This window comes from Oncorhynchus mykiss, chromosome 13 (assembly GCF_057628025.1).
Source record: "Oncorhynchus mykiss isolate SJ-2025 chromosome 13, ASM5762802v1, whole genome shotgun sequence".
Classification (NCBI taxonomy): domain Eukaryota; kingdom Metazoa; phylum Chordata; class Actinopteri; order Salmoniformes; family Salmonidae; genus Oncorhynchus; species Oncorhynchus mykiss.
Window position 1 is genome coordinate 54,647,029 of NC_143034.1, and position 23,704 is coordinate 54,670,732.

At 48.0% G+C, this 23,704-nt stretch overlaps 1 protein-coding gene across 1 annotated transcript in view; it reads left to right on the forward strand.

The window, feature by feature from the left end:
• The window catches only part of LOC110486546 (E3 ubiquitin-protein ligase SMURF2), a 54,927-nt gene that overhangs the window by 23,313 nt on the left and 7,910 nt on the right, over positions 1-23,704 (forward strand). The window contains exons 2-12 of the mRNA XM_021558237.3: positions 2,117-2,155; positions 3,746-3,854; positions 9,795-9,928; positions 11,493-11,558; positions 12,381-12,465; positions 12,961-13,044; positions 13,969-14,183; positions 15,603-15,687; positions 17,586-17,744; positions 17,895-17,948; positions 22,496-22,697. Coding sequence (XP_021413912.3) covers positions 2,117-2,155; positions 3,746-3,854; positions 9,795-9,928; positions 11,493-11,558; positions 12,381-12,465; positions 12,961-13,044; positions 13,969-14,183; positions 15,603-15,687; positions 17,586-17,744; positions 17,895-17,948; positions 22,496-22,697 — 1,232 coding nt within the window. The remainder of the gene's footprint in view (positions 1-2,116; positions 2,156-3,745; positions 3,855-9,794; positions 9,929-11,492; positions 11,559-12,380; positions 12,466-12,960; positions 13,045-13,968; positions 14,184-15,602; positions 15,688-17,585; positions 17,745-17,894; positions 17,949-22,495; positions 22,698-23,704) is intronic.

A 23,704-nucleotide genomic window follows, 5' to 3' on the forward strand; every position in this document is an offset into this window, starting at 1 on the left:
GCCAGTTTACATTTGGCTACATGAGACTCACCATTGCCCTTTCTCACTGGGACTCCCTGTAACGTTTGAACAGTTCATGTCCATCTCCTGTAGCTTTGCTCCGCTGCAGCTGTGAAAATACAGAAAATTACCAGCTTTGAGAGTCCATTTCTTTTGATTAAATCATCTACTTTTGAGAAACACACTATGTAGCTAGTTGTCAGGAGCCAGCGTATGTCGTTCTGCCCGTATTTGGTTGTAAAAGAAGCCAGACCTGAATAGTGATATCTGTTAGTGATATCTGAGTGCTGTTACCTGATTCTTACAACTCCTCACCCCCTCACAGCACCTCACACCCCGACATTCTCTCTCTCTCACACCTCTCTGCCTGTAAATAATTAATTAGATCACTGGAGCTAGAGCGGGTGTGCAGAGCGAGGCGTTGTGGAACCTTTCAGGGGCCTGTGGTGTGTGTGATGACTGGCATACAGTGTCTGTGTGAGACTGACTGAGAGAGATGCATACCAGATGTTTGAGTAATGAGGTGGGTTTCACTGGAACGGAACACATTCCCAGGGATGTTTGCTGGAAGAAATTCTTCCTCGTCTGTCGAGCATGTTCTCCATTCCCATCCCCCAAGAGGGTTTAAATTCGGTTAAGACCTATTTGTCTCCCTCTCCATCTTAATGGTGTAATTTTCATTAAACCTAGAAACCCTTTGTGTGTGCTGAGTGTATCAGTAAACACCATGTGTAGATGTTTGTGTTTCACACTGCGGTCTGTGATTTGTGTGTTTAATTCAGTCCATGGCACTCTTAAATGGTGTTCTGTTCCCTCTCATACGTTGTTTCAGCTCAGACCTAAATTGATTTAGGAGTCAGGTTATGTTTCACATGCACTGTGGTTCTCCCTGTGTTTAGCTGTGGGTGGGTGGGGAGGGGCAGATGAATAGCGGTGGTTGTAGATTCAATGGCTTAGGCTGCTGTCTGCCCCTATGGGCCTGCCTTTGTTTATTTGTGTTAGCAAAGTAAAGTCTGGACACACCTGCATGTGAGCGGATCGCTGTACAGAGAAGACACACAAATGGCCTCGGGGCCCGCCAGACATGAGACAGATTTCATCTCTCAAAGATCTGAAATCGACTCACATGGCAGCTATGGACGGCTGTCGCACCGCAGCTGGCGTCTATGGGGGTGGTATTGAACGGCGCTGGTAGTGAGCATAGTGGGTGGATTTTGATCAGTGGGATGTGACCGGGATGGCCCAAAAAATACATAGACAAAATACACAAAGGTAATTGAAGTACAATAGAAAGGCCATTCTTGCCTGTGGCTGTGTCTGTACTGAAGCGGACCAGAGGGACTGGGCTTGGGCCGGGGCTGACTAAGTGACTGAGTGTGTGTCGGTGGCTCCAGACACCCAGGTGGCCGTTCATCCAGGCCCAGTGGAGGGTGTTTAAGTGTCTCTGCCTCATTGCCTCAGCAGCCCCTCCATGGTTCTCACTGGGGATCTGCCCAATCTACTACTCTGCTGCTGCAGGCTGGCTGCTGTGGGGAAGAGTATGCCCCTCCCTTTTAATAGTTCATATTGAATTCATGTGCGAATGCCTTATGATTCAGCATGTCGCCAACAAGTGCCCATATGTACTATCGTCAAGTTACTTTCTTGGTTGAGTTGCTGTTAATCAACTACTATAGCTATAAATCATGTTGATGTGGGTCTATTTTCTGGAGCGGAACATTGGAGTTCCTCATGTCATTGAGTCATCACCTGGTTGTCAGCTTATGATCAGTACACACACTCAAATGTAGAGATATAGGGTCTGGCACAATCCAGTCTGGCTAAAGATATATGTTCATGTGTTTTCTCTATCACCTGAAAGTCACATTACTTGTCTTACATTACACATTATAAAATAAATGCTCTTGCTGCCTATGTAATGTAGCCAAGGCTATCCATATCCAAGATGGAGCGCTTTTTGATTCAGTTCCCTGAGCAGCAGTGTATCACTTCAGCCCTGCACAAACCTCTCCCTTGGCAGTGATGTGACCACACGATCACAACAGCCTGTCAGTGTGTAATATGTGTCTATCTGCAACGATTAAAAATAACACCTCATTCTCCTCTTCTCTTTCAGTCCTCTGCGCCAAAAACCTGGTGAAGAAAGATTTCTTTCGTAAGTAACCCAGTGAAAGCTGTGTTTCTGATCCTCGACTCCATGTTAAATGGCTTTATAGTTTCATAGTCAGGGGGCTTGAGGGCTTTGATGTCTGCAGTGTGAGATATGTATCCCCCGTGAGAAATGTGAAATGTGGGTCAGTTTGAGCTGATTAAAGAGGGCCTGCTGCCAGCTGCTAGAGTTCCCTACCATCAGAACGCCATGCTAACACACTTAACCAATCACTACACTACACCATCAACGAGGAAAGGGATAGTAGCCTGTAATGTTACTACTGATATGTTTGTGGGGAGAAAGATGAGCTCACCACGTCACAATGATGTAGCTTATTATCAATATTAGCCAATAAAACTAGTACTATTTTATTCCCTTTGTTTCGTTCCCATTTCATGCATTGAGTCACACAGGTCTGAAATATCTCTTAGGATCGGATCCTTTTTAAAATGTTCGCCTAAAATGACATACCCAAATCTAACTACCTGTGGCTCAGGACCTGAAGCAAGGATATGCATATTCTTAAAGTAAACACTTTGAAGTTTGTGTAAATGTGATATTAATGTAGGATAATATAACACATTTAATCTGGTACAAGATAATACAAAGGGAAAAAACATGCATTTTTTTCCTCTTTTTTTCCATAATCTTTGAAATGCAAGAGAAAGGTCACAATTAAATGCAATTTCGATTCTGGCCACTAGATGGCAGCAGTGTTTGTACATTTTTAGACTGATCCAATGAACCATTGCATGTCTGTTCAAAATGTTCTATTAAGTCTGCCCAAATGTGCCTAATTGGGGCAATTCTGTAGAGGTTAAGTATGGGATATCAATAAAATGTTTATACCGTCATTTAAAGCTAGTCCATTTAAGAGTGAAAAAGCACAGCATTTCAGTGTGTGCTAGGTGTTCATAGTGGCTCGAGTGTTTGGGTGTGTTTGGGTCAGGCTGTCATGGAGAGTGAGTGTGTTAAGGTCCCTCACTCCACACAGGTGGTTTCTCTGGTGCCCATTCCTCCCATTCCAGCCCTCAGGGGCTGAGTAAACACTCACTCAGTTAGGGCCTGGGTGGAGAGAACTATGCCTTGTGTGGCAGCAAGGCAGGCTTGTCTCTGTGGGATAGTGTGTTTATGTATACGGAGAGATGTATTTCTAAGTGCAGTTTTGTTTTGTTTGTGTGGGCCTGCATGGCATATGTGTGTGTGTGTGTGTCCGTGAGCCTGTGTGTCCACCACACCCAGGCTATCTGCAGGTAAATGTTGTCCAACAGGTCCCTCAGGTCTGTCTATTAGTGTCAATGTCATGTCCACCCGTATCTCTAGATATCTGTCACTCGGCTTAGGTTCAGTCACACTATCAGATTCACACATCAGCCATTCCTAGACTGTCATAGAATGTTATTCATCAAAAGTAGTTTTCTTCAGATGACCTCTTTTCCCCCTTTCAGAAACCGGATAGTCTCACTTCCATCTGCATAATGAAATCATCAAATAATGATGGAGTGATGCCTGTAACATTTTCTCCTAGTACAGCCTGTCCTTGGCCAGGGCAGTGTGCTGAGGCAGAGTGTGTGTGTGTGTGTTCCCCTGCAGGCCTCCCTGATCCCTTTGCCAAAGTGGTGGTGGACGGCTCAGGACAATGTCACTCCACAGACACCGTGAAGAACACCCTCGACCCCAAGTGGAACCAGCACTATGACCTGTGAGTCCCCTCATCACTCAAACCACATAATGGATAGCGCAGAGCTTGCGCTTGACATACCATCCATATAGAAGCAGCTGTGACTAGATGTGAAACTGTGTATCTAACAGAAACCTTACCTTAACCTGCTGATTTAGTAATGAACCAGCATTCTGCTGAACTGCGGCCCCTCTCTATAATTATCACAAGTGCCCTCTATGCTATATCTACACCAGTGGAGGCTGCTGAGGGGAGAACAGTGCATGCTAATGGATGGAACAGCGCAACTGGAATGGCATCAAACACATGGAAACCATGCGTTTTATGTATTTGATACCATTCTACCATTCCGCTCCAGCCATTACCATGAGCCCGTCCTCCCCAATTAAGATGCCACCAACTTCCTGTGATCTACGCATTCCCTCACCCAACTCCAATGTGCCAAGGGATGTGTCACATATTGATTCTGCAGGATCTGAATGCCTTACAGTAAGCTATGTTTATATCTGTCCTCTCACTTATCTGTAGGCCAGCAATGACAACTCCACTGGGGTAGTTAACGTGAAAAAGAAAAACATTTAAATAGAACCGTGGGGAGGGAAACTAATCTCAGAAGCCTTTTACCTTTTGGACAGAAATATGTGCATGTCTTGTTGCACCCATGTCGCTTTTCCCAAGGACTGCTTGTCTTGTGAAAACAACCTGGAAATAGAGGGGGGGGGGGAGAAGTCCCAGGATTTGGGAAAGTTCCAAGTGTTTATCCAGCCGTCACGCGTAGCTAACAGAAAGAGGAAGCACATGTCTCCGTTTGTTTGGTTGCTTAGGATACCAGACCCTCTCCCACCATGGCTGTTTAATTAGCTGTTCATGTCCCGTTTGACAGGAGGGAAACACAGCCCTCAGTCAGTCAGTCCCACTGTGGAGGAGAGAGAGTGCTGGGCACGGTGATGGATGGGAGGACATCGACCTGTGTGCTCCCAAGACGGAGCCAAACGCACGCACGCACACACACCTCTCCAGTTTTTTTTTCACCTGGAACCTGCCTGTGTTTCTTCCTGTTAATGACTATGTTAGACCTTTAGGTGCCTTCCCTCTGTGTGTCAGGGTTAAGGATTACTACTCCATGCTAAGGCACATGGGCTCTCCTCAGTGTGTGGAGTCTAATTGACTGAGGGTAGCTGAGCACACTCACACATATTCAAATGGTGTCTGAAACACCTGGTGCTCACGCTCAGCAGAGCCAGAAAAGCCTTTGCTTAGTTGGCACTGAAGCCTTTTTCCATTGGTTGTATGTGCACAGCGTGAGGAAGTGTATGTGCTCATGGCAACATTGACACGTCAGGGCCTCCTCAGTGGTGCTGTCATTGGTCTGACCAACAGACTGGCCCGTGACCGCTGACCCCAGCCAGCATTGTTGCGGAAGTGGCCTGTATGCCAAGGATAGCAGACTGTGTCTCGCTGGCAAACTTCCTCTCCTCGACTCCTATCCAGCCCAGTTAAAGTATGTGGAGCAGACAGACCGGACTGTAATACGGCTCTGAAGCCCTATTAGGGACAAACCTATCAGTTTCTTGTTCAGGACGCTTTAAACTACATTTATACGAAGTATAAAATGTTAATGAATATGTCAAATAACATTTTATTTGTCACATGCTTCGAAAACAACAGGTGTAGACTAACAGTGAAATGCTTACTTACGGGCCCTTCCCAACAACAGGTGTAGACTAACAGTGAAATGCTTACTTACGGGCCCTTCCCAACAACAGGTGTAGACTAACAGTGAAATACTTACTTACGGGCCCTTTCCAACAACAGGTGTAGACTAACAGTGAAATACTTACTTACGGGCCCTTTCCAACAACAGGTGTAGACTAACAGTGAAATACTTACTTACGGGCCCTTTCCAACAACGCAGAGAGAAAGAAAATAGAGAAATAATAGACAAGTAAAACATGTAATAATAAATACACAATGCATAACGATAACTTGGCTATATACATTGGGTACCAGTACCAAGTCGTTGTGCAGGAGTACAAAGTATTTGAGGTAGATATGTACATAGGTATAAAGTGACTAGGCAACAGGATAGATAATGAACAGTAATAGCAGCGTAAGTGATGAGTCAAAAGAGTAAGTGCAAAAAGGCTCAATGCAGGTCGTCCAGGTAGCTGTTGGTGAACTATTTGTCTTGGGGGTAGAAGCTGTTCAGGGTCATGTTGGTTCCAGACTTTGTTCATCGGTACCGCTTGCCGTGCAGTAGCAGAGAGTCTATGACTTGGGCGACTGGAGTCTTTGACGATTTTGAAGGCCTTCCCATGACTGGCAACTGCTTGGCATCCGACCGCAATGTGCTACAGGGGGTAGTGTGAATGGCCCAGTACATCACTGGGGCCGAGTTCCCTGGCGTCCAGGTCCTGGATGGCGCCTTGCAGTCGGATACCAAGCAGTGGTGCAGCTGTATAACCTTTTGAGGATCTGAGGGCCCATGCCATATCTTTTCAGCCTCCTGAGTGGGAAGAGGTGTTGTCGTGCCTTCACAACTGTGTTGGTGTGTGTGGACCATGATAATTCCACCACTCCACTACAACCCCGTGGATCTCCTCCCTATAGGCTGTCTCATCATCATTGCTGATCAGGCCAACCACCGTCGTGTTGTCAGCAAACTTAATGATGGTGTTGGAATTGTGCGCGGCCATGCCATGCAGTAGCGGGCGAACAGGGAGTACAGGAGGGGACTAAGCACGCACCCCTGAGGGGCCCCCGTGTTGAAAGTCAGCGTGGCAACTGTGTTGTTGCCTACCACCACCACATGGGGGTGGACCGTCAGGAAGTCCAGGATCTAGTTGCAAGGGGGGTGTTCAGTCTCAGAGTCCTTAGCTTAGTGATACATTTGGAGGGCACTATGGAGTTGAACGCTGAGCTATAGTCAATGAACGGTATGCATGTTTCAGTGTTGCTTGCCTCGAATCGAGCATAGAAGGCATTTTTCTCGTCTGGAAAGGCTCACGTCACTGGGCAGCTCGTGACTGGGTTTCCCTTTGTACCCTGTGATAGTTTGCAAGCCAGTCCTGTGGCTTAGCATCTGCTTCGTCGGACCACTTCCGTATTGTGCACGTCACTGATATACACTGCTCAAAAAAATAAAGGGAACACTTAAATAACATAATGTAACTCCAAGTCAATCACACTTCTGTGAAATCAAACTGTCCACTTAGGAAGCAACACTGTTTGACAATAAATTTCACATGCTGTTGTGCAAATGGAATAGACAACAGGTGGAAATTATAGGCAATTAGCAAGACACCCCCAATAAAGGAGTGGTTCTGCAGGTGGTGACCACAGACCACTTCTCAGTTCCTATGCTTCCTGGCTGATGTTTTGGTCACTTTTGAATGCTGGCGGTGCTTTCACTCTAGTGGTAGCATGAGACGGAGTCTACAACCCCCACAAGTGGCTCAGATAGTGCAGCTCATCTAGGAGGGTACATCAATGCGAGCTGTGGCAAGAAGGTTTGCTGTGTCTGTCAGCGTAGTGTCTAGAGCATGGAGGCGCTGCCAGGAGACAGGCCAGTACATCAGGAGACGTGGAGGAGGCAGTAGGAGGGCAACAACCCAGCAGCAGGACCGCTACCTCCGCCTTTGTGCAAGGAGGAGCAGGAGGAGCACTGCCAGAGCCCTGCAAATTGACCTCCAACAGGCCACAAATGTGCATGTGTCTGCTCAAACGGTCAGAAACAGACTCCATGAGGGTGGTATGAGGGCCCGACGTCCACAGGTGGGGGTTGTGCTTACAGCCCAACACCGTGCAGGACGTTTGGCATTTGCCAGAGAACACCAAGATTGGCAAATTCGCCACTGGCGCCCTGTCCGCTTCACAGATGAAAGCAGGTTCACACTGAGCACATGTGACAGACGTGACAGAGTCTGGAGACGCCGTGGAGAACGTTCTGCTGCCTGCAACATCCTCCAGCATGACCGGTTTGGCGGTGGGTCAGTCATGGTGTGGGGTGGCATTTCTTTGTGGCCCGCACAGCCCTCCATGTGCTCGCCAGAGGTAGCCTGGCTGCCATTAGGTACCGAGATGAGATCCTCAGACCCCTTGTGAGACCATATGCTGGTGCGGTTGGCCCTGGGTTCCTCCTAATGCAAGACAATGCTAGACCTCACGTGGCTGGAGTGTGTCAGCAGTTCCTGCAAGAGGAAGGCATTGATGCTATGGACTGGCCCGCCCGTTCCCCAGACCTGAATCCAATTGAGCACATCTGGGACATCATGTCTCGCTCCATCCACCAACGCCACGTTGCACCACAGACTGTCCAGGAGTTGGCGGATGCTTTAGTCCAGGTCTGGGAGGAGATTCCTCAGGAGACCATCCGCCACCTCATCAGGAGTATGCCCAGGCGTTGTAGGGAGGTCATACAGGCACGTGGAGGCCACACACACTACAAAGCCTCATTTGTACGTTTTACGTGTACGTTTAAGGACATTACATCAAAGTTGGATCAGCCTGTAGTGTGGTTTTCCACTTTAATTTTGAGTGTGACTCCAAATCCAGACCTCCATGGGTTGATAAATTTGATTTCCATTGATCATTTTTGTGTGATTTTGTTGTCAGCACATTCAACTATGTAAAGTAAAAAGTATTTAATAAGAATATTTAATTCATTTAGATCTAGGATGTGTTATTTTAGTGTTCCCTTTATTTTTTTGAGCAGTGTATAATGATGAGATGTTAATTAATCTCCTATACCTTCATAGATACAAGTATTGGGATGAAAAGACACATGCACAATGTTGTGTTCCCATAGCCTGGACCAGGGCCTTGTCCCTCTCTGTCCCATCTCTGCAGCTATGGGGACAGGGGGAGCAGGTGGCGGTAGTGTCCCCAGGGCCCAGCTGGTCCTGTTCTGCCTGCTGAGGAAGTGTGACAGCCTGACCTGCCTAGCACCAACTGCCATGCATTATGCCATATACTGTACCTCAACCAACCAGAGACATAACATAGAGATGGCCTAAGAGGAGAAACTCTTATCTTATTACAAGTAATCATATTATCTAAGAGTTTGGTATGTTTGGCATGTGTATACTGTATGTAAACATAGTGTAAACATAGTGTAAACATACTGTATCTTGTTTTGAAAAGCTTAATCCAATGTCTAGTCTACTGCCCTTATTATTTGATACAATAATCATATCCAGATCTGTGTTGGATGTAATAATTCCCCCCTACAAATCTGTCCTGCATTCTAATGCTCTCAGATAGCACCCCAGACAGGCATTTGGCTTCCACTCAAAATGTCCAGACATCTTACTCACAGCCGCATTGTTTCACATCCCTTTAGTTTCTGTACGCAGCATGGTAATTATAGTGGGATGCAGTCTGCTAACTGTATGGATGATTAGTTTTACACTGAGGAAGGGAACTGGTCTGAACAGATGTGCCACGTCAGGTTCACGTAGTGTGAGTTTAATACCCAGGCCTCGACTGACACAGTACCTAAGAGTGATAACAGAGGCAGTCAGGCAGCAATGTTATGGTTCAACTGTTCACTCTCCTTCTTTTCCTCACTTACACTATCCTCTTTCTATCCCTCTTTCAGCCTCTCCTCCTCCCTGTCTCTTTCATTTCTCTCTCCCTCTCTGGGTGATTTTGGGTCGAAGGGCTGCCTTTAGATGATTTTGGACTCACAGGATCTGTCTGTGTTCGTCCTTCTCGTACCCAGACACTCGAGGTCGGGAGTCGCACATTCACAGATACCGGGCGGAAAATCCCTCTCAGACACCTCCTGACTGTGTTCTTGTGGGGACGCAGCCCGCGGTGACAGGCAGCCCCGAGCGGATGTGTGCCTCCCCAGCGGGGACATCCAGGCAAAGACTGGCCTTTTGGAACAGTGCATTCACACGGGCTTTAGTAACATCTACAGTACATTGGAAGTGACTGGTCTCTCTCTTCTGTCCTCAGATATATTGGAAAGTCTGACTCCATCACCATCAGCGTGTGGAACCACAAGAAGATCCATAAGAAGCAGGGGGCTGGCTTCCTGGGCTGTGTACGCCTTCTATCCAATGCCATCAACCGCCTCAAAGACACCGGCTGTAAGGACTACCTGATTGAATTAGTGTGCGTGTGTGTGTGTGTATTTAATGCTGTGAGGTAATGTCTGTGTAGTGACGCATTGTCTGTCCCACAAACGGAGTCACAGGCTAGCGGAGTCACAGGCTAGCGGCGTCACAGGCTAGCGGAGTCGCAGGCTAGCGGAGTCGCAGGCTAGCGGAGTCACAGGCTAGCGGAGTCGCAGGCTAGCGGAGTCACAGGCTAGTAATCCCCTTCTCCTGTAACAGTGACACATTGAGCTGTACCCTCACAAGTGCACACACTCTCTCCTTATTCCTGACAGGTCACAGACCAGGTTGTGAGAGGGGTCACATTCTGCAGTGCCAGAACAGGAAAAGACAATCAGCATCAGCCCACAATCACTGTGAACGTGTCATGTCAGAAGCGAATGGCTAAATGAGATTGAGGCTTGGCCCAATGCAGCAGTGGCAGCCAGGCAGGGACCCAGTGATGGCTTTACCAAAAGGCCTCCCCCTCCCACTGTATGTATACTATGCTGATAGGCCTGCTATGGTCTTGTAGATGGAAAAAGGACAAAATCCCACTGCTTTTCCTAGAAGCCCCTGACACTTGTTTTCCTGGAAAACCCAAACCCTGTGCCTCAGCTGTGAGTAGTTTGCCTCTGCATTTCCTCTCATTCCCCCCTCCTTACGCCCTCCACCCTCGTCTGTCCCATAGAGTGGCAGCATGCATGCGCCACAGACTAACCTCCGTTTATCTCGGTCGGCAAATCTAGACAACTGGTCATTTTACTCAGACATGCATAATTGTACAGCTATTTAAATGTAAGCATAGATTTGTTATGTCCCTCGATTGTGGTCTTATTCAAGTGTATGTTTGTCATTCTTTCGCTTGTGCCTTTTGCAGCTGTTCCACTGTGTCCTTTCCACAGGCGTTTTAGGGGGTTTTGGGTTTGTGTGTGCACGCTCATTGCCCCAGTCTTGTAATGGTTTGACCGACCATGTTTTGGTCCCTGTTTAGTCTAGATGCACATCCTGAGCTGATCTGCATGACACTCAGACAACAGTGAACAGATAGTGGCATTTCTCATGTCTGCAGGCAACGTGGTATTCCTGACATTTCTTTGGTCCTTTTTTTTGCTTTGTTTTTCAGCCTGGGCTGAGAACGTAGACAAAGAGTTTCCAGACATTGGCAGGGGTTCATGTCCATGTTCAGTCTGGGTGGAATAGTGCCGGCTTTGTGCAGAGATTTGTCAAATGTTTGACCTCTGTAGTGAACTGCAGGCTGCTCGGTACCGATGCTCAGTGATTTTTTTACGGTCCATGGCCACTCCACAGACCATCTGTTCCAGTACATATCCCATACCCAGCCTCCAAGGGAGGGGGGAGAGGAATTCACTGTGGGTGATGTAAACGATACAGAGCAAAGGGACTTGTCTGTGGGGACAAAAACCCTCCCAACACATGCTAGTTTACATGTCTCTCAGACAGTGATCGATCCCCCTTTCCTCTCTCTCCTCTCTTCTTCCCTCTCCTCCTTCTCCTCTCTCTCCCCGCTCTCCTCCTTCCCCTCTCTCCTCCACAGATCAGAGATTGGACATGAACAAGCTGGGCCTCAATGACAGTGACACAGTGAGGGGTCAGATAGTGGGTGAGTACAGCGGTGACCAGCAGGCCACATAGACTTTCACCACACACTCATGTACATTCACGTAACACTGTTATGTATCTGAAGTGTTACCACTCCATTATTAGAACCTCAGGCTAACCACAGTTGTTTTTATAATGCTGATAAGACCTCACTAGACCACCACGCATAGAAATAGAACTAGGAAAGAGAACAAGAAACCCTCCCAACACCATGTAGGCTCCCTCCAGCAACCTGAGCCTGCTGGGTGACTTATTTTCCCAGTGATTCGTTGGTGTGTAAAGCGTTGAGCGCTGCCCCTGAGCGTGCCGTGCCTCTGACACCAGGCTTGATGAGCGCCTCCCTCTGACTCCAGACGGCCCGCACTTCCATCTGCACCACAGGGCCTGGTGACAGACAGTCACAGCACCACTGACCCACCAACATGGGCACTGAACAGCCTGGGTGGTAGCAGAGAGGACCGGGTTAGCTAGCTACAGTAGACATAAACTCTAGCATTGATACGTGCCCTCCACTCACTTCTTGGGTCCTTTCCAGAACTGGGATTCGGGACTGGTCAGGCCACTGTCAGAGTGCAGACGGCTGGTACTTCTACTTCCAGACACAATCATCTTGTCACCCACAAGAGGATTTGACCATGTGATCCTCTTAAAAATGGATTCCTCATTTAGCCCTAAATAACATCATTACAGTATTGCATTACATCAATTCACAGTTTTAAAATCGTTCCGCTTTAGTCTCTGGTATGAGAGGACATGAACAAAGTGAGATTCTACCACCCAGTCATTCTCCTATGTGTATCTGAATGTGTCTCTGTGTCCAAAGTGAGCCTGCAATCCAGAGACAGGATAGGCACAGGAGGCCCAGTGGTGGACTGCAGCCGTCTGTTTGACAATGACCTGCCAGACGGGTGAGTACCATACCCACCAACACACCACAACTCCATTTAACATTTGTCCGTACTAGACAGTGGACCCACTATCACCACATCATACCCTCACAACAGGGCCAGTCTGAGCCTATCATAACCACACTGCCCCACAACCAAAAGTGTTCCAGACAGCATGTGGTGTGGTGTTCCAGACTCCAATCTAAGTAGCCAGAGGCGCTGCTGTTCAGACACTTCACCAGCTTAGCACGACTGACCTCAGCACTGAGCCAATGATGTTGGCTGGGGTTAGGGAGTTTAGTCTGGGGTTGGTGTGCGCCAGAGGAATTGGGTGAGCAGATGGGAGACTGTGTCCTATTAGCTAGCAAGAAGCTCTGTGGGGAATATCTGGGTCATGTTTAGTAGGGGGGGAATGTTTTGAAACAGAGTGAAACAGGAGGTACTACCTGAACTTGGTTGCCCTCATTGTCCACTCACTGCTTTGTACGTGTGTGTGTTTGTATCTACTGCATCCAGCTGGGAGGAGCGGAGGACTGCGTCTGGCCGAATCCAGTACTTGAACCACATCACACGCACCACACAGTGGGAGAGGCCTACCAGGTGAGTCAGCCTGGCCTCAAAGTCTTGATGTAACATAGTAAATCTGTGACACTCAAATTAGTATGATATGTTTGGTATGATGACATAAGGTTACTGAAGCCAAAACACTGAAGGAGGGAGGTTGGTCGGGTAGGATGGGTGGTGGGCATATATAGCGAATGTCTAGCAACCCGAACTTTAGCATTTTTGCTAATTAGTAACTACTTAGCATATTAGCTAATCCTAACCTTAATTCTTAACTCCTAGCCAAGCTAACATTAGCCGCCTAGCTTAATGTTAGCCACAACAAAGTGGAATTCCTAACATATCATACGTATTGAAAACACTTAACATATTGTACAAATTGCAATTTGTAACATATCATACGAATTGTAATTCGTAACATATACTAAATGGAGGGAGACCGGTTTACATTTACTATGTTATGTCTGTCCCTGAGTCCAGGCTGAGTGAGTACACAGTCTTACCCACTACCCAACCTCAAACCCATGGCATGAGGCATGAGTCCCCAAGACCTAGACAGCATTGAATTTGTATTAGGAAACACTGCAGACTATTGAACGGGGCCCTAAGACTCTTATGCTCCAGACAGTATTGTTGCTCCACAGTCTCTGTCTCTTTGCTCTTATCAGCTCCCTTCCTGTTACTCTGCTCTGCTCTAGACTGGCCTCAGGCCCCTCACTTAATACTGCTCTGTGTGTGTGTGTGCCTGTGTCTATGTCTCTGCCTCACTGACCTCATGATGCTTAAGAAAGCAGGAGCAAGCCAATGTCTAGCCCTAGCATCTAAGTGTATTACAAGCACAGCTAGATATGAAATATGAATAGACACGGGCCTGATTTGAACAAACTTACCATGAAGGATATATTATAACCCACCCTCCCTGTCTGACTGTGATCTCCTCCTGTTCCCTGTCTCTCCCAGGCCTGCGTCGGAGTACTCCAGCCCAGGCCGGCCTCTCAGCTGCATCGTGGATGAGAACACGCCCATCCTGAGCACCAACGGGGCCACGCCCACCATTCCGTGTATCCCGTCCAGTGACCAGCGGGCCCAGGAGAGACGTGTCCGCTCCCAGAGACACAGGAACTACATGAGCAGGACACACCTCCACACACCCCCAGATCTGCCCGAGGGATACGGTTAGTGGAAAGAGGATTCTAACACACAATATGGACACACCGGACATACACCAACATACACACAATCACACTATAGGACGACCACTTCGGTTCCCACAGCCAGACTAGACTGGAGCATTCTGTATCATGAACATCCTTTATGAGAGACGTGTCTCCTTCTGTTTTAAGACCGGTGTCGTCATTGCAATGCCTCAGTGTTAACTGCCTCCCTCCTCCTCTCTTCAGCCCAACGCTCAGCTGAATCATCCTGCTAATCTGTGTCCCTATTCAGTCCCAACAGCACAGCCACCATGACTCTGCAGCACAGCATAAGCAGCCTGACAGGCCCCATTTTAAAGAACTAATTGAATCGCTCTAGCAGTTAAAGTCTGTCGGCAGCCGCTCACTCCTCCCCCTCCTCTCTCCTTCCTCACATGCAGCCCATGGGCGGCTGCTTGATATTCAGACACTGTGTAGTCTTGCTGAGGATTTAGGAGTGCTGGCCAGAGAAGTAAATCACAGTAGCCCAGCCCAGCCCAGCTCTACAAGATTAGGAGGGTGCTGTCTCTTTTTGGGCCAGCTCCTCTGAACCGCTGTCAGCAGCCCCAGTGGCAGGCCAAGGTCGGCCAAGAAGTGTCATTCTGTGTCGAATGCGTTGGGCGCATTGGTGCTCAGCGGGGAGAGGGAGGGGGGGGGAGTTATGTACACGTATGTTAGAGAGGCAGGGCGGTGGGTCCTAAGGAATGCCAGAGAAGAGCTTCCAAGCTCATGGAAATATCTCTGTCAATCTGTGATGAATGAGCTCACCAACACAGACTACTATCTTCTCCCCCTGTCAGCCCCGCAACTGGGATCCAAACTGACTCAATCCCTGCTTTTATCTCCATCTGTGTGATCTCTGTTACTTTTCCACACGCTCGGATCAAGATACGCACGCGCACATTGACGTACCAATAACAATCCTCACGGTGGAACAAATGTATAACTAACAGCTTTATTTTCCTTATCATCCACTCACATCTCTCACTCATCTCTCACTCATCTCTCACTGATCTCCCACTCATCTCTCAATCTCTCACTCATCTCTCACTCTCTCACACTCATCTCTCACTCACCTCTCACTCTCTCACTCATCTCTCACTGATCTCTCACTGATCTCCCACTCATCTCTCACTCATCTCTCACTCATCTCTCACTCATCTCACACTCATCTCTCACTCATCTCTCGCTCATCTCACTTCTCTCTCTCACTCACCTCTCACTCTCTTACTCATCTCACTCTCACTCATCTCTCTCTCCTCTCCTCTCCTCTCACTCTCACTCATCTCTCACTCATCCCACTCTCTCACTCATCTCTCACATGTGTGTACTTGTCTGTAACCATTGCTCTGTACCTCTTATACCTGTATGAGTAGCCATGCTATTGTTCCCCCCTTACAGAGCAGAGGACCACGCAGCAGGGCCAGGTCTACTTCCTCCACACCCAGACAGGAGTCAGCACATGGCACGACCCTCGAGTGCCCAGGTATACCCACCACCACTGTCTGAACACACAGTGCCCAGGTATACCCAGCACCACTGTCTGAACACACAGTGCCCAGGTATACCCACCACAATCAGTGGCTAGCTCTCTTTGGGCTATGAGAGAGGGCTGGTTTCACAGTCCTTTGTAGCTCAGTTGATAGAGCATGGTGCTTGCAATGGCAGGATAGTGGGTTCGATTCCCAGGACCACCCGTATGTAAAATGTATACGCTCATGACTTTAAGCCGCTTTGGATAAAAGAGTCCACTAAATGGCATGTAAATGTAAACCATAGGGATCTGAGAGGATTCACAGCAGACACCTCTGGCATGCCCTCTGCCTCCATACCCTCAGCACACAGCCTTCAGCCCTACTGTACATGTGGCTCAGAGACGCCACTCACTCAGGCATGTGTGTCTCATGGATTACCACAGGCCCAGAGGAGAACACACATCAACACGTCAGGCTACTGGGAATAGAGTCAATAGAAAGAAAGTCAGTGATTGAAAAATACCTAGACGTTGCCGTTCTCTTGCCCCCGTGGAAATACGTGTGATAGATGCCGTTCTCTTGCCCCCGTGGAAATACGTGTGATAGATGCCGTTCTCTTGCCCCCGTGGAAATACGTGTGATAGATGCCGTTCTCTTGCCCCCGTGGAAATACGTGTGATAGATGCCGTTCTCTTGCCCCCGTGGAAATACGTGTGATAGATGCCGTTCTCTTGCCCCCGTGGAAATACGTGTGATAGATGCCGTTCTCTTGCCCCCGTAGAAATACGTGTGATAGATGCCGTTCTCTTGCCCCCGTGGAAATACGTGTGATAGATGCCGTTCTCTTGCCCCCGTGGAAATACGTGTGATAGATGCCGTTCTCTTGCCCCCGTGGAAATACGTGTGATAGATGCCGTTCTCTTGCCCCCGTGGAAATACGTGTGATAGATGCCGTTCTCTTGCCCCCGTGGAAATACGTGTGATAGATGCCGTTCTCTTGCCCCCGTGGAAATACGTGTGATAGATGCCGTTCTCTTGCCCCCGTGGAAATACGTGTGATAGATGCCGTTCTCTTGCCCCCGTGGAAATACGTGTGATAGATGCCGTTCTCTTGCCCCCGTAGAAATACGTGTGATAGATGCCGTTCTCTTGCCCCGTGGAAATACGTGTGATACATGCCGTTCTCTTGCCCCCGTAGAAATACGTGTGATAGATGCCGTTCTCTTGCCCCCGTGGAAATACGTGTGATAGATGCCGTTCTCTTGCCCCCGTAGAAATACGTGTGATAGATGCCGTTCTCTTGCCCCCGTGGAAATACGTGTGATAGATGCCGTTCTCTTGCCCCCGTGGAAATACGTGTGATAGATGCCGTTCTCTTGCCCCCGTGGAAATACGTGTGATAGATGCCGTTCTCTTGCCCCCGTAGAAATACGTGTGATAGATGCCGTTCTCTTGCCCCCGTAGAAATACGTGTGATAGATTGCGTTTTTCTTGCACTTGATGCTATCCTCTTGGTCACGCCACACCCTGGTTGTGTGTGCAGCAGATGCTGGGCTGCCAAGCTCCCAGTGCTGAGAGGCTTGGTCATTTAGCTGGGTCTCAGTCCGATAAGTCACTACCGCTGAAGTGGGGCTGCTGTCATTTCTTAGTTGCTCTCTACAGACAGCTAAAGGAGTCCAGCTGAAAGGATTGCATGGCAGCAATAAGTCATTTAGACAGGAAGAAGAAGAATGGAATAAAAGTGATGTCGTTTTGGAATCTTTTTCTCGCCTCTTTGTTTCCCAGTTACCGTCAGCCTTGAGGTCTGCTTCATTCCCTGACTTTGATTGGTCTTACGTCTCATTCTTTCTTTGGTTCTTTCTATTTTCTGCCCTTCACCTCTGACTTGTTGGGGATTTGTGCTTCCCAGAGACCTGAGTAATGTAAACTGTGAGGAGCTGGGCCCACTGCCCCCTGGCTGGGAGATCAGGAACACAGCCACCGGCCGGGTCTACTTTGTGGACCATAACAACCGCACCACGCAGTTCACAGACCCGCGCCTCTCCGCCAACCTGCATCTAGTCCTTAAGTGAGTATCGGGTTATACCAGCGCCACAAATGAAACATGGTCCAGAGCCTCATAACAGCCCAGATTAAATGAGAAGTAGTTGAGGGAGAACTGTACTGTATGACTGGCTGGCAGTGTGGCTGTGTAACTGTGGTGTTTTGTGTTCTGCAGCCCAAGCCCCAATGGTTCCCGCAGCGGCATCGAAATTCAGAACAGTCCGATCAGGTGAGGCCCTCTATTTCCCCCCTCTATTCTGTGGCCGACCTCTATTTCTCCAACACTTGGTTCTGGGGAGGCAGAACAAACTGCACACAGACAGACACACACAGATACATAGACATATTGACTCCCCCACACAGGATGTTTTACAGGGGAGTCCAGTGCCAAGGTGTGTTAAACACCTGTTGGTGTTCAGCTATCAGAGCAGCCTTTCTCCTGTGCACACACTCTCCCTCACACACTCCCACACACAACCTCACCCATCCAGCACACAATCCGTCACAAAGCTTGTTTTGGCTCGACATCAGATAACAATGTGGAAACCAAGACTGATGTGTCTGTGGCTGAGGAGCGTCTTACGTCCAGGAAACGGAGCATAAATTTGATGCCCGAGTCAATGAATGAATTGTGTGTGTGCGTGATAGTGTGTTTTGGTGTGTGTGTGTTGGTGCGTGCCTGTGTGTGCAGTGTTCGTCAGTGCATGTGTGTGTGTGCCGTGTTCGTCAGTACATGCGCTTCAGAACTTTTCCTCGCAGCTGTTCAAACACGGCCCATGTAACGATAGCTGCAGCATTACCCACAGTGCAGTGTAAAGGTGGAGCAGAGTACAGGCGGCTTCGGAGGCCTCCTCCGTCTGACCTCATTCCTGCTCCGTGCCGGGAGAGGCGGAATGCACCGATGAAAAGATCTGGTGTTATTTTCCCCTGTTCTGACAGATCAAAGAACTTGTTTGGGACTTTGGTGCTTTTTCTGCGGTCCTCTGAAAGTCATATAAAATCCCAGGCTGGCACGCCATGTATGTTTGTAATGCAGGAATCTTGTCTTAAGCACAATAATGTCCAGATGTGTGAAAAGCAGTGCAAAGTGTTTATTCTCTTTAAAAAGCACTGGTCCGATTTATTATTTCACTTTAAAGTTGGGAATTAGACTTTTCTAGGTTATTGATGTCTTTGTTTAAGAGGAATAATTGTATTGAAATGGAAGGTGCTTAAGCTGAGCCAAGAGCGGGTTTGTGGCCATTAGAATGATGTACAATGGGCCCTGGGTCCAGCCACATACCTTCCCTGGGTTCTGCTTTTAAGGGAGAAACCCTTGGCTTTGTCTTGGAGAACCTAAGGCTGCATTTACACATGCAGCCCAATTCAGATTTTTTTCCCACTAGTTGGTAGTTTGAAAAATCAAATCAGATCTTTGACATCAGATCTTTTTCAGAGCTGATCTGAAAAATATCAGAATTAGGCTGCCTGTGTTAACGCAGCCGACAGGATCTCTAGGTGTGCACTAATGTAACACACATTGGATGGTGGCTCAGAGGTTTGGAGTGTGCAGTCTGCTGGTTAGCAGAGGGCTCATGGGCCTGACCCAGTCTGACTGGATCATCCTATCTGAGAATACCTTCTCTGATTTTGTCCCCTCACGGACCGCTGTGGAGCAGAGAAGCTGGACTCTGGCTGAGACGAGGGGTGGGAGTGACATTCCAACCAGCGACCATACTCTGGAAAAGATATCAGAAGGCCGGCGTGGTTTTCCATCAAGACATCTGCCTTTTATCAAGGAAAACGATTTCAGAAATTCTCACCCCTCATGCTGTCATCCCACAAAAATGTTTGATATATACGTGTCCTTCAAGGTTATAGTTTATTACCCCTTTTATTTGCTAAAGACATTGCCTCAGCGGGCCACAATACGTTTTTGGTTAGACTCACCCTGTGATGTTGCAATCTCCTGACTCTAAGCCTGGTCACTGGACAATAGGTAACAAAATCCTTGTTGGGCCTCAGATCTGCCCTCTGAACTCTGGCATGAACACTCAGAGGATCAGTTCCCAGGGGTCTAGTGTTCTCTAGCTTTACACTGAGTTCACTATATTACTGTCTGAGCTTCAGCAGGTAACACACCACGCCATCTTACTCTCTTAAAACAAGTTAGAAAAAGAGAGAATGCGCACTAGGCTGTGTGTGTGTGTGTGTGTGCGTGCGTGCGTGCGTGCGTGCGTGACGGGCAGGAAGGTTTGATTTATGAGTGAAACTGGAGGGAGTGCTGCTCTGTTGCTCGGTACCTCTCCTCTCCCTGTCTGAGTCTTCCTCTCTGTTTGGGTGCTGTCCGGAGGCAACCCTTCCTACCTTCACCCTTTCCCTCCCTCCCTCTGAGTCTAGTCTGCAGAAAATAAAGAGATTGAGGAGGAGGACTGGAGTGCCCTATGGGGCCCTGCTGCTCTCTGGGATCGCAGGAAGTGGCCAGCTCAGCTCAGCTAGACGAGGCCAAAGACAGTGGGAGTCTAGAGCAGTCAGTCCTTAGAATAAGCTGTCACTGTGTATTATGGTGTATGGATATAAAGATCAGGATGGCTGCTACATGACTGTCAATTACTCTTGCTCAGAGTATGACCCTCCAAACAAATCTTTTTGAGAGCTAGGATTGTGTATTTGCCATATTTTATGACATTATACCTAATAAAAGGTTGTCTGGTTTTGTATAGTACAGTGAATGGCAGGTGTTTGGTAGGTGTCCCAGGCAGAAATAGGTTTGCTGAGTTGTTAGAAATGACTGGATTTCAGTGGTTTTGGCCTATCCAGTATTATATGATCCTGTACTTTTTGGGGCTAGGTAAATCCATTAAGCCAGGATGGGTTGTTGCTCCATGATTCTCCTGTCACAGACTCTCTGCTTACCCTCTCTCACACTTACTCTCCTCTCTCACACACATAAGGCGTCAGCATGCTTCAGTTCGGCCTGGCGGCTAGCCGTCGTCAGCTAGGCGAACCGAACGAGTGTGTTTTAATAAAAAGACCTTCGCTTGAAAGCAGTAATGTTTGTCAACAATTTTGAGACGCCGCGTAGCCAGTATCCACTTCCTCAAAATAGTTTTGAATTAATCTAAGATAACTCAAGAAATCTGTCATTAATTTAGATGTTTTTACCAATCACAGACAAAGGGGTGTAGACTTCAGCAAGAAAAAATGTTGTGTGCCCGAACAAGAGAAGAAGAAAACTAACCGAAGTCCAAAACGTCACAAAATGCTGTCATATAATATGCACACGATCTTCTGAACTTTTCCTTCTGGGAAGCATGCGGATGTCTTTACACACTCTGCTCCTCTCTCTCACTCACACACACACAACCCTTTGTTGCCGGCTGTACAGCCTGATGTTTATGACCCTGCTCAGGGGGTGAGTGTGCCCACTACGCCCCACTAAAGTGCAAAAGGCCAGCATGCAAATAATCCTCCAGCTCTGGCTCCATAAAGGGCCTTTTGATTCTCTCTTTCTATGTGTCTGTGCGTGTTTCTGTTTCTGAGCAGATGAGCCTTCCACCACCAGTGCCGTGGTTCAGAAGTTCACTCTCATGCCAGAGATTTGGGCAGGAGTCAAGGACCTCGTTCACTACCACCACAGATCATACTCATAGCCTGTCTTTTGATTTGGAGATTAACTACACTGATGTGTTATCACAGTTACAGCCACCCACTGAGGTGGTCGTCTTAGCGGTTAGGGACCCTACACAACTTGGTTGATCATTTATTGGTTTCCTATAGTCAGCAACACGTATCCTCTTATGAAGGAACTTGCATTGAAATGTCACTCCTGTTAATAAACAAATAAAGAACCTTCCTGAACCATTTAAGCTGAAGCCATGAGGTCTATGGACACCCTCATTGCTCAGTGCAGAATGAGACCGACACTCAATCTATTTGCAGATGTCTCTTGCTGTAACGCTCGTCTAAAGAAGAGGACCAAAGCGCAGCACGTGTTCATGATCATTTATTCAAACTGACCACTGACACAAAATAACAAAGTGGAACAAAACAAAACAGTTCTGTCTGGTGCAGACACAAAACAGAAAACAACTACCCACCAAACACAGGTGGGAAAAAGCTGCCTACGTATGATTCTCAATCAGAGACAACGATAGACAGCTGCCTCTGATTGAGAACCACACCCGGCCAAACACAAAGAAATAGAAAACATAGAAATAAAGAAACTAGAATGCCCACCCTAACCAAAATAGAGAATAAAAATCTCTCTATGGCCAGGGTGTGACAGTAGCCAGGTGGGAAGTGGAGGTGGCATGGCACACACCTGTGAGCTGGCAGAGCCCAGCACGGCAGGGGCCCACGGAGTTGCCCACGAGGAGCGTACGACAGAGCCGTTTGAATGGAGAGCCTGGCGGGACGTGGAGGAAGGGTCACTGGCTGCACCTCAGACAGACAATGTGGCACCTACGGACACATCACACCACCCTCTGGCTCTGCCCCCTCGTGTGCTTGTTCAGAAATACCACCTCCACCTATGTCTGTGGGCACATGGCAGCTTGTTTAACTTGATGTGCTTCCCAGATGACCTCAGTGTGTTTACCTCTCGTTCTCCAGTCAGCAAAAGGAGGGAGACAGAATTCCTGCCTGGCTTTATTTGGAGTTTTTAGGGTTTCTAGTTATATATTTTTTTCTGTGGTGTTTTGTTTTTGTGTACCTGTACGTGTTGTTACGACCCCAAGTCTCAACAATGATCTTTCCCACTCCAACTCTTCTCTTTCTCTTTTTCTCCATCCCCAGCCGTCAGATCCAGCTGAAGGAGCAGGCCCAGCAGGCACTAGTGTCTCCAGGTAATCTGCCAGAGGAGGCCGAGTGCCTCACGGTGCCCAAGTACAAGAGGGACCTGGTGCAGAAGCTGAAGATCCTCCGCCAGGAGCTGTCCCAGCAGCAGCCCCAGGCAGGCCACTGTCGCATAGAGGTTTCCCGCGAGGAGATCTTTGAGGTGAGCCCGTCGAATTAGTGTTATTCCCTCAGTTCTTGAACACAACCAGCATTATTGAGTCTTTAATTAGTATTACTGAAGAGGTTGACTGAAGAGGTTGACTATCCCGAAGGAAAGCATCAACTCTGGACATTTTCCTCACTCTTATTTACACTTGTAAAAGTTTATTATACCAGATAGTTTACCTCACTTTCAAACCTCAGGTAATGGTTTTCCCATCCTCTACTTCCCTCTCCTCTCAAGGTCGTTGCTCGTCATGTTTCTGCCACGGCGTTATCCACCACGCTATTATCTATGATGTGTGAAGAGAGTATGTTCATATCCAAAGCAGACCTCGTATTTGAAATGAGGCTTTTGTGAAGTGCACTCCTCAGTGGGGGAGGTTTTCTAGTTTGGGAGGTGTGGAGCCTCATCAGAGCAACAACACCTGCAACAGACTACATGACCCTCGTAAAATATGTGATGGAATGTGCTGGAACAGCTTTGTCTGTTAATCTGAAGGAAGACGTTTTTGTTGGCTGATCTCAACACGAAAGGGAGATGGGGGTGGATTTTAAGGCTAGACATAACTTCATTGCCTTTCTGGACACGCCGAGCTGTTAGAAATACGACTGTGTGGGCAAGTGTCAGCTGGTGGACTGTCAAGCTGTCTCAGTGTGTACATTCTATTGAAGATAAGAGGCCTTATTTCTCTGGTGTCACCGCTGACACATCCTCAGTGTAACTGGAGGGCACGGTGGACCAGCTCTGGGGGGAAAGTGGTGTTATTGTTCCACTCTTCTGTCTGTTTACTATTATTCTCCCAATCCACTTTTAATGAGACTGTCCCCGACACTAGGAATGTGCTGGACATTGTGGGCCTGTGTCTGCAGCTCTCGGCATGTGGGGTGAACGCACCAACCCAGAGTGGGGTGTAATGATCCCAGTCTCTGAGTACCAGGGGGAAAGTTTGTTACTAAAACACTGCTGTCTAATGTTCTACAGAAGCCCCCTCTGGCGAGGAACAT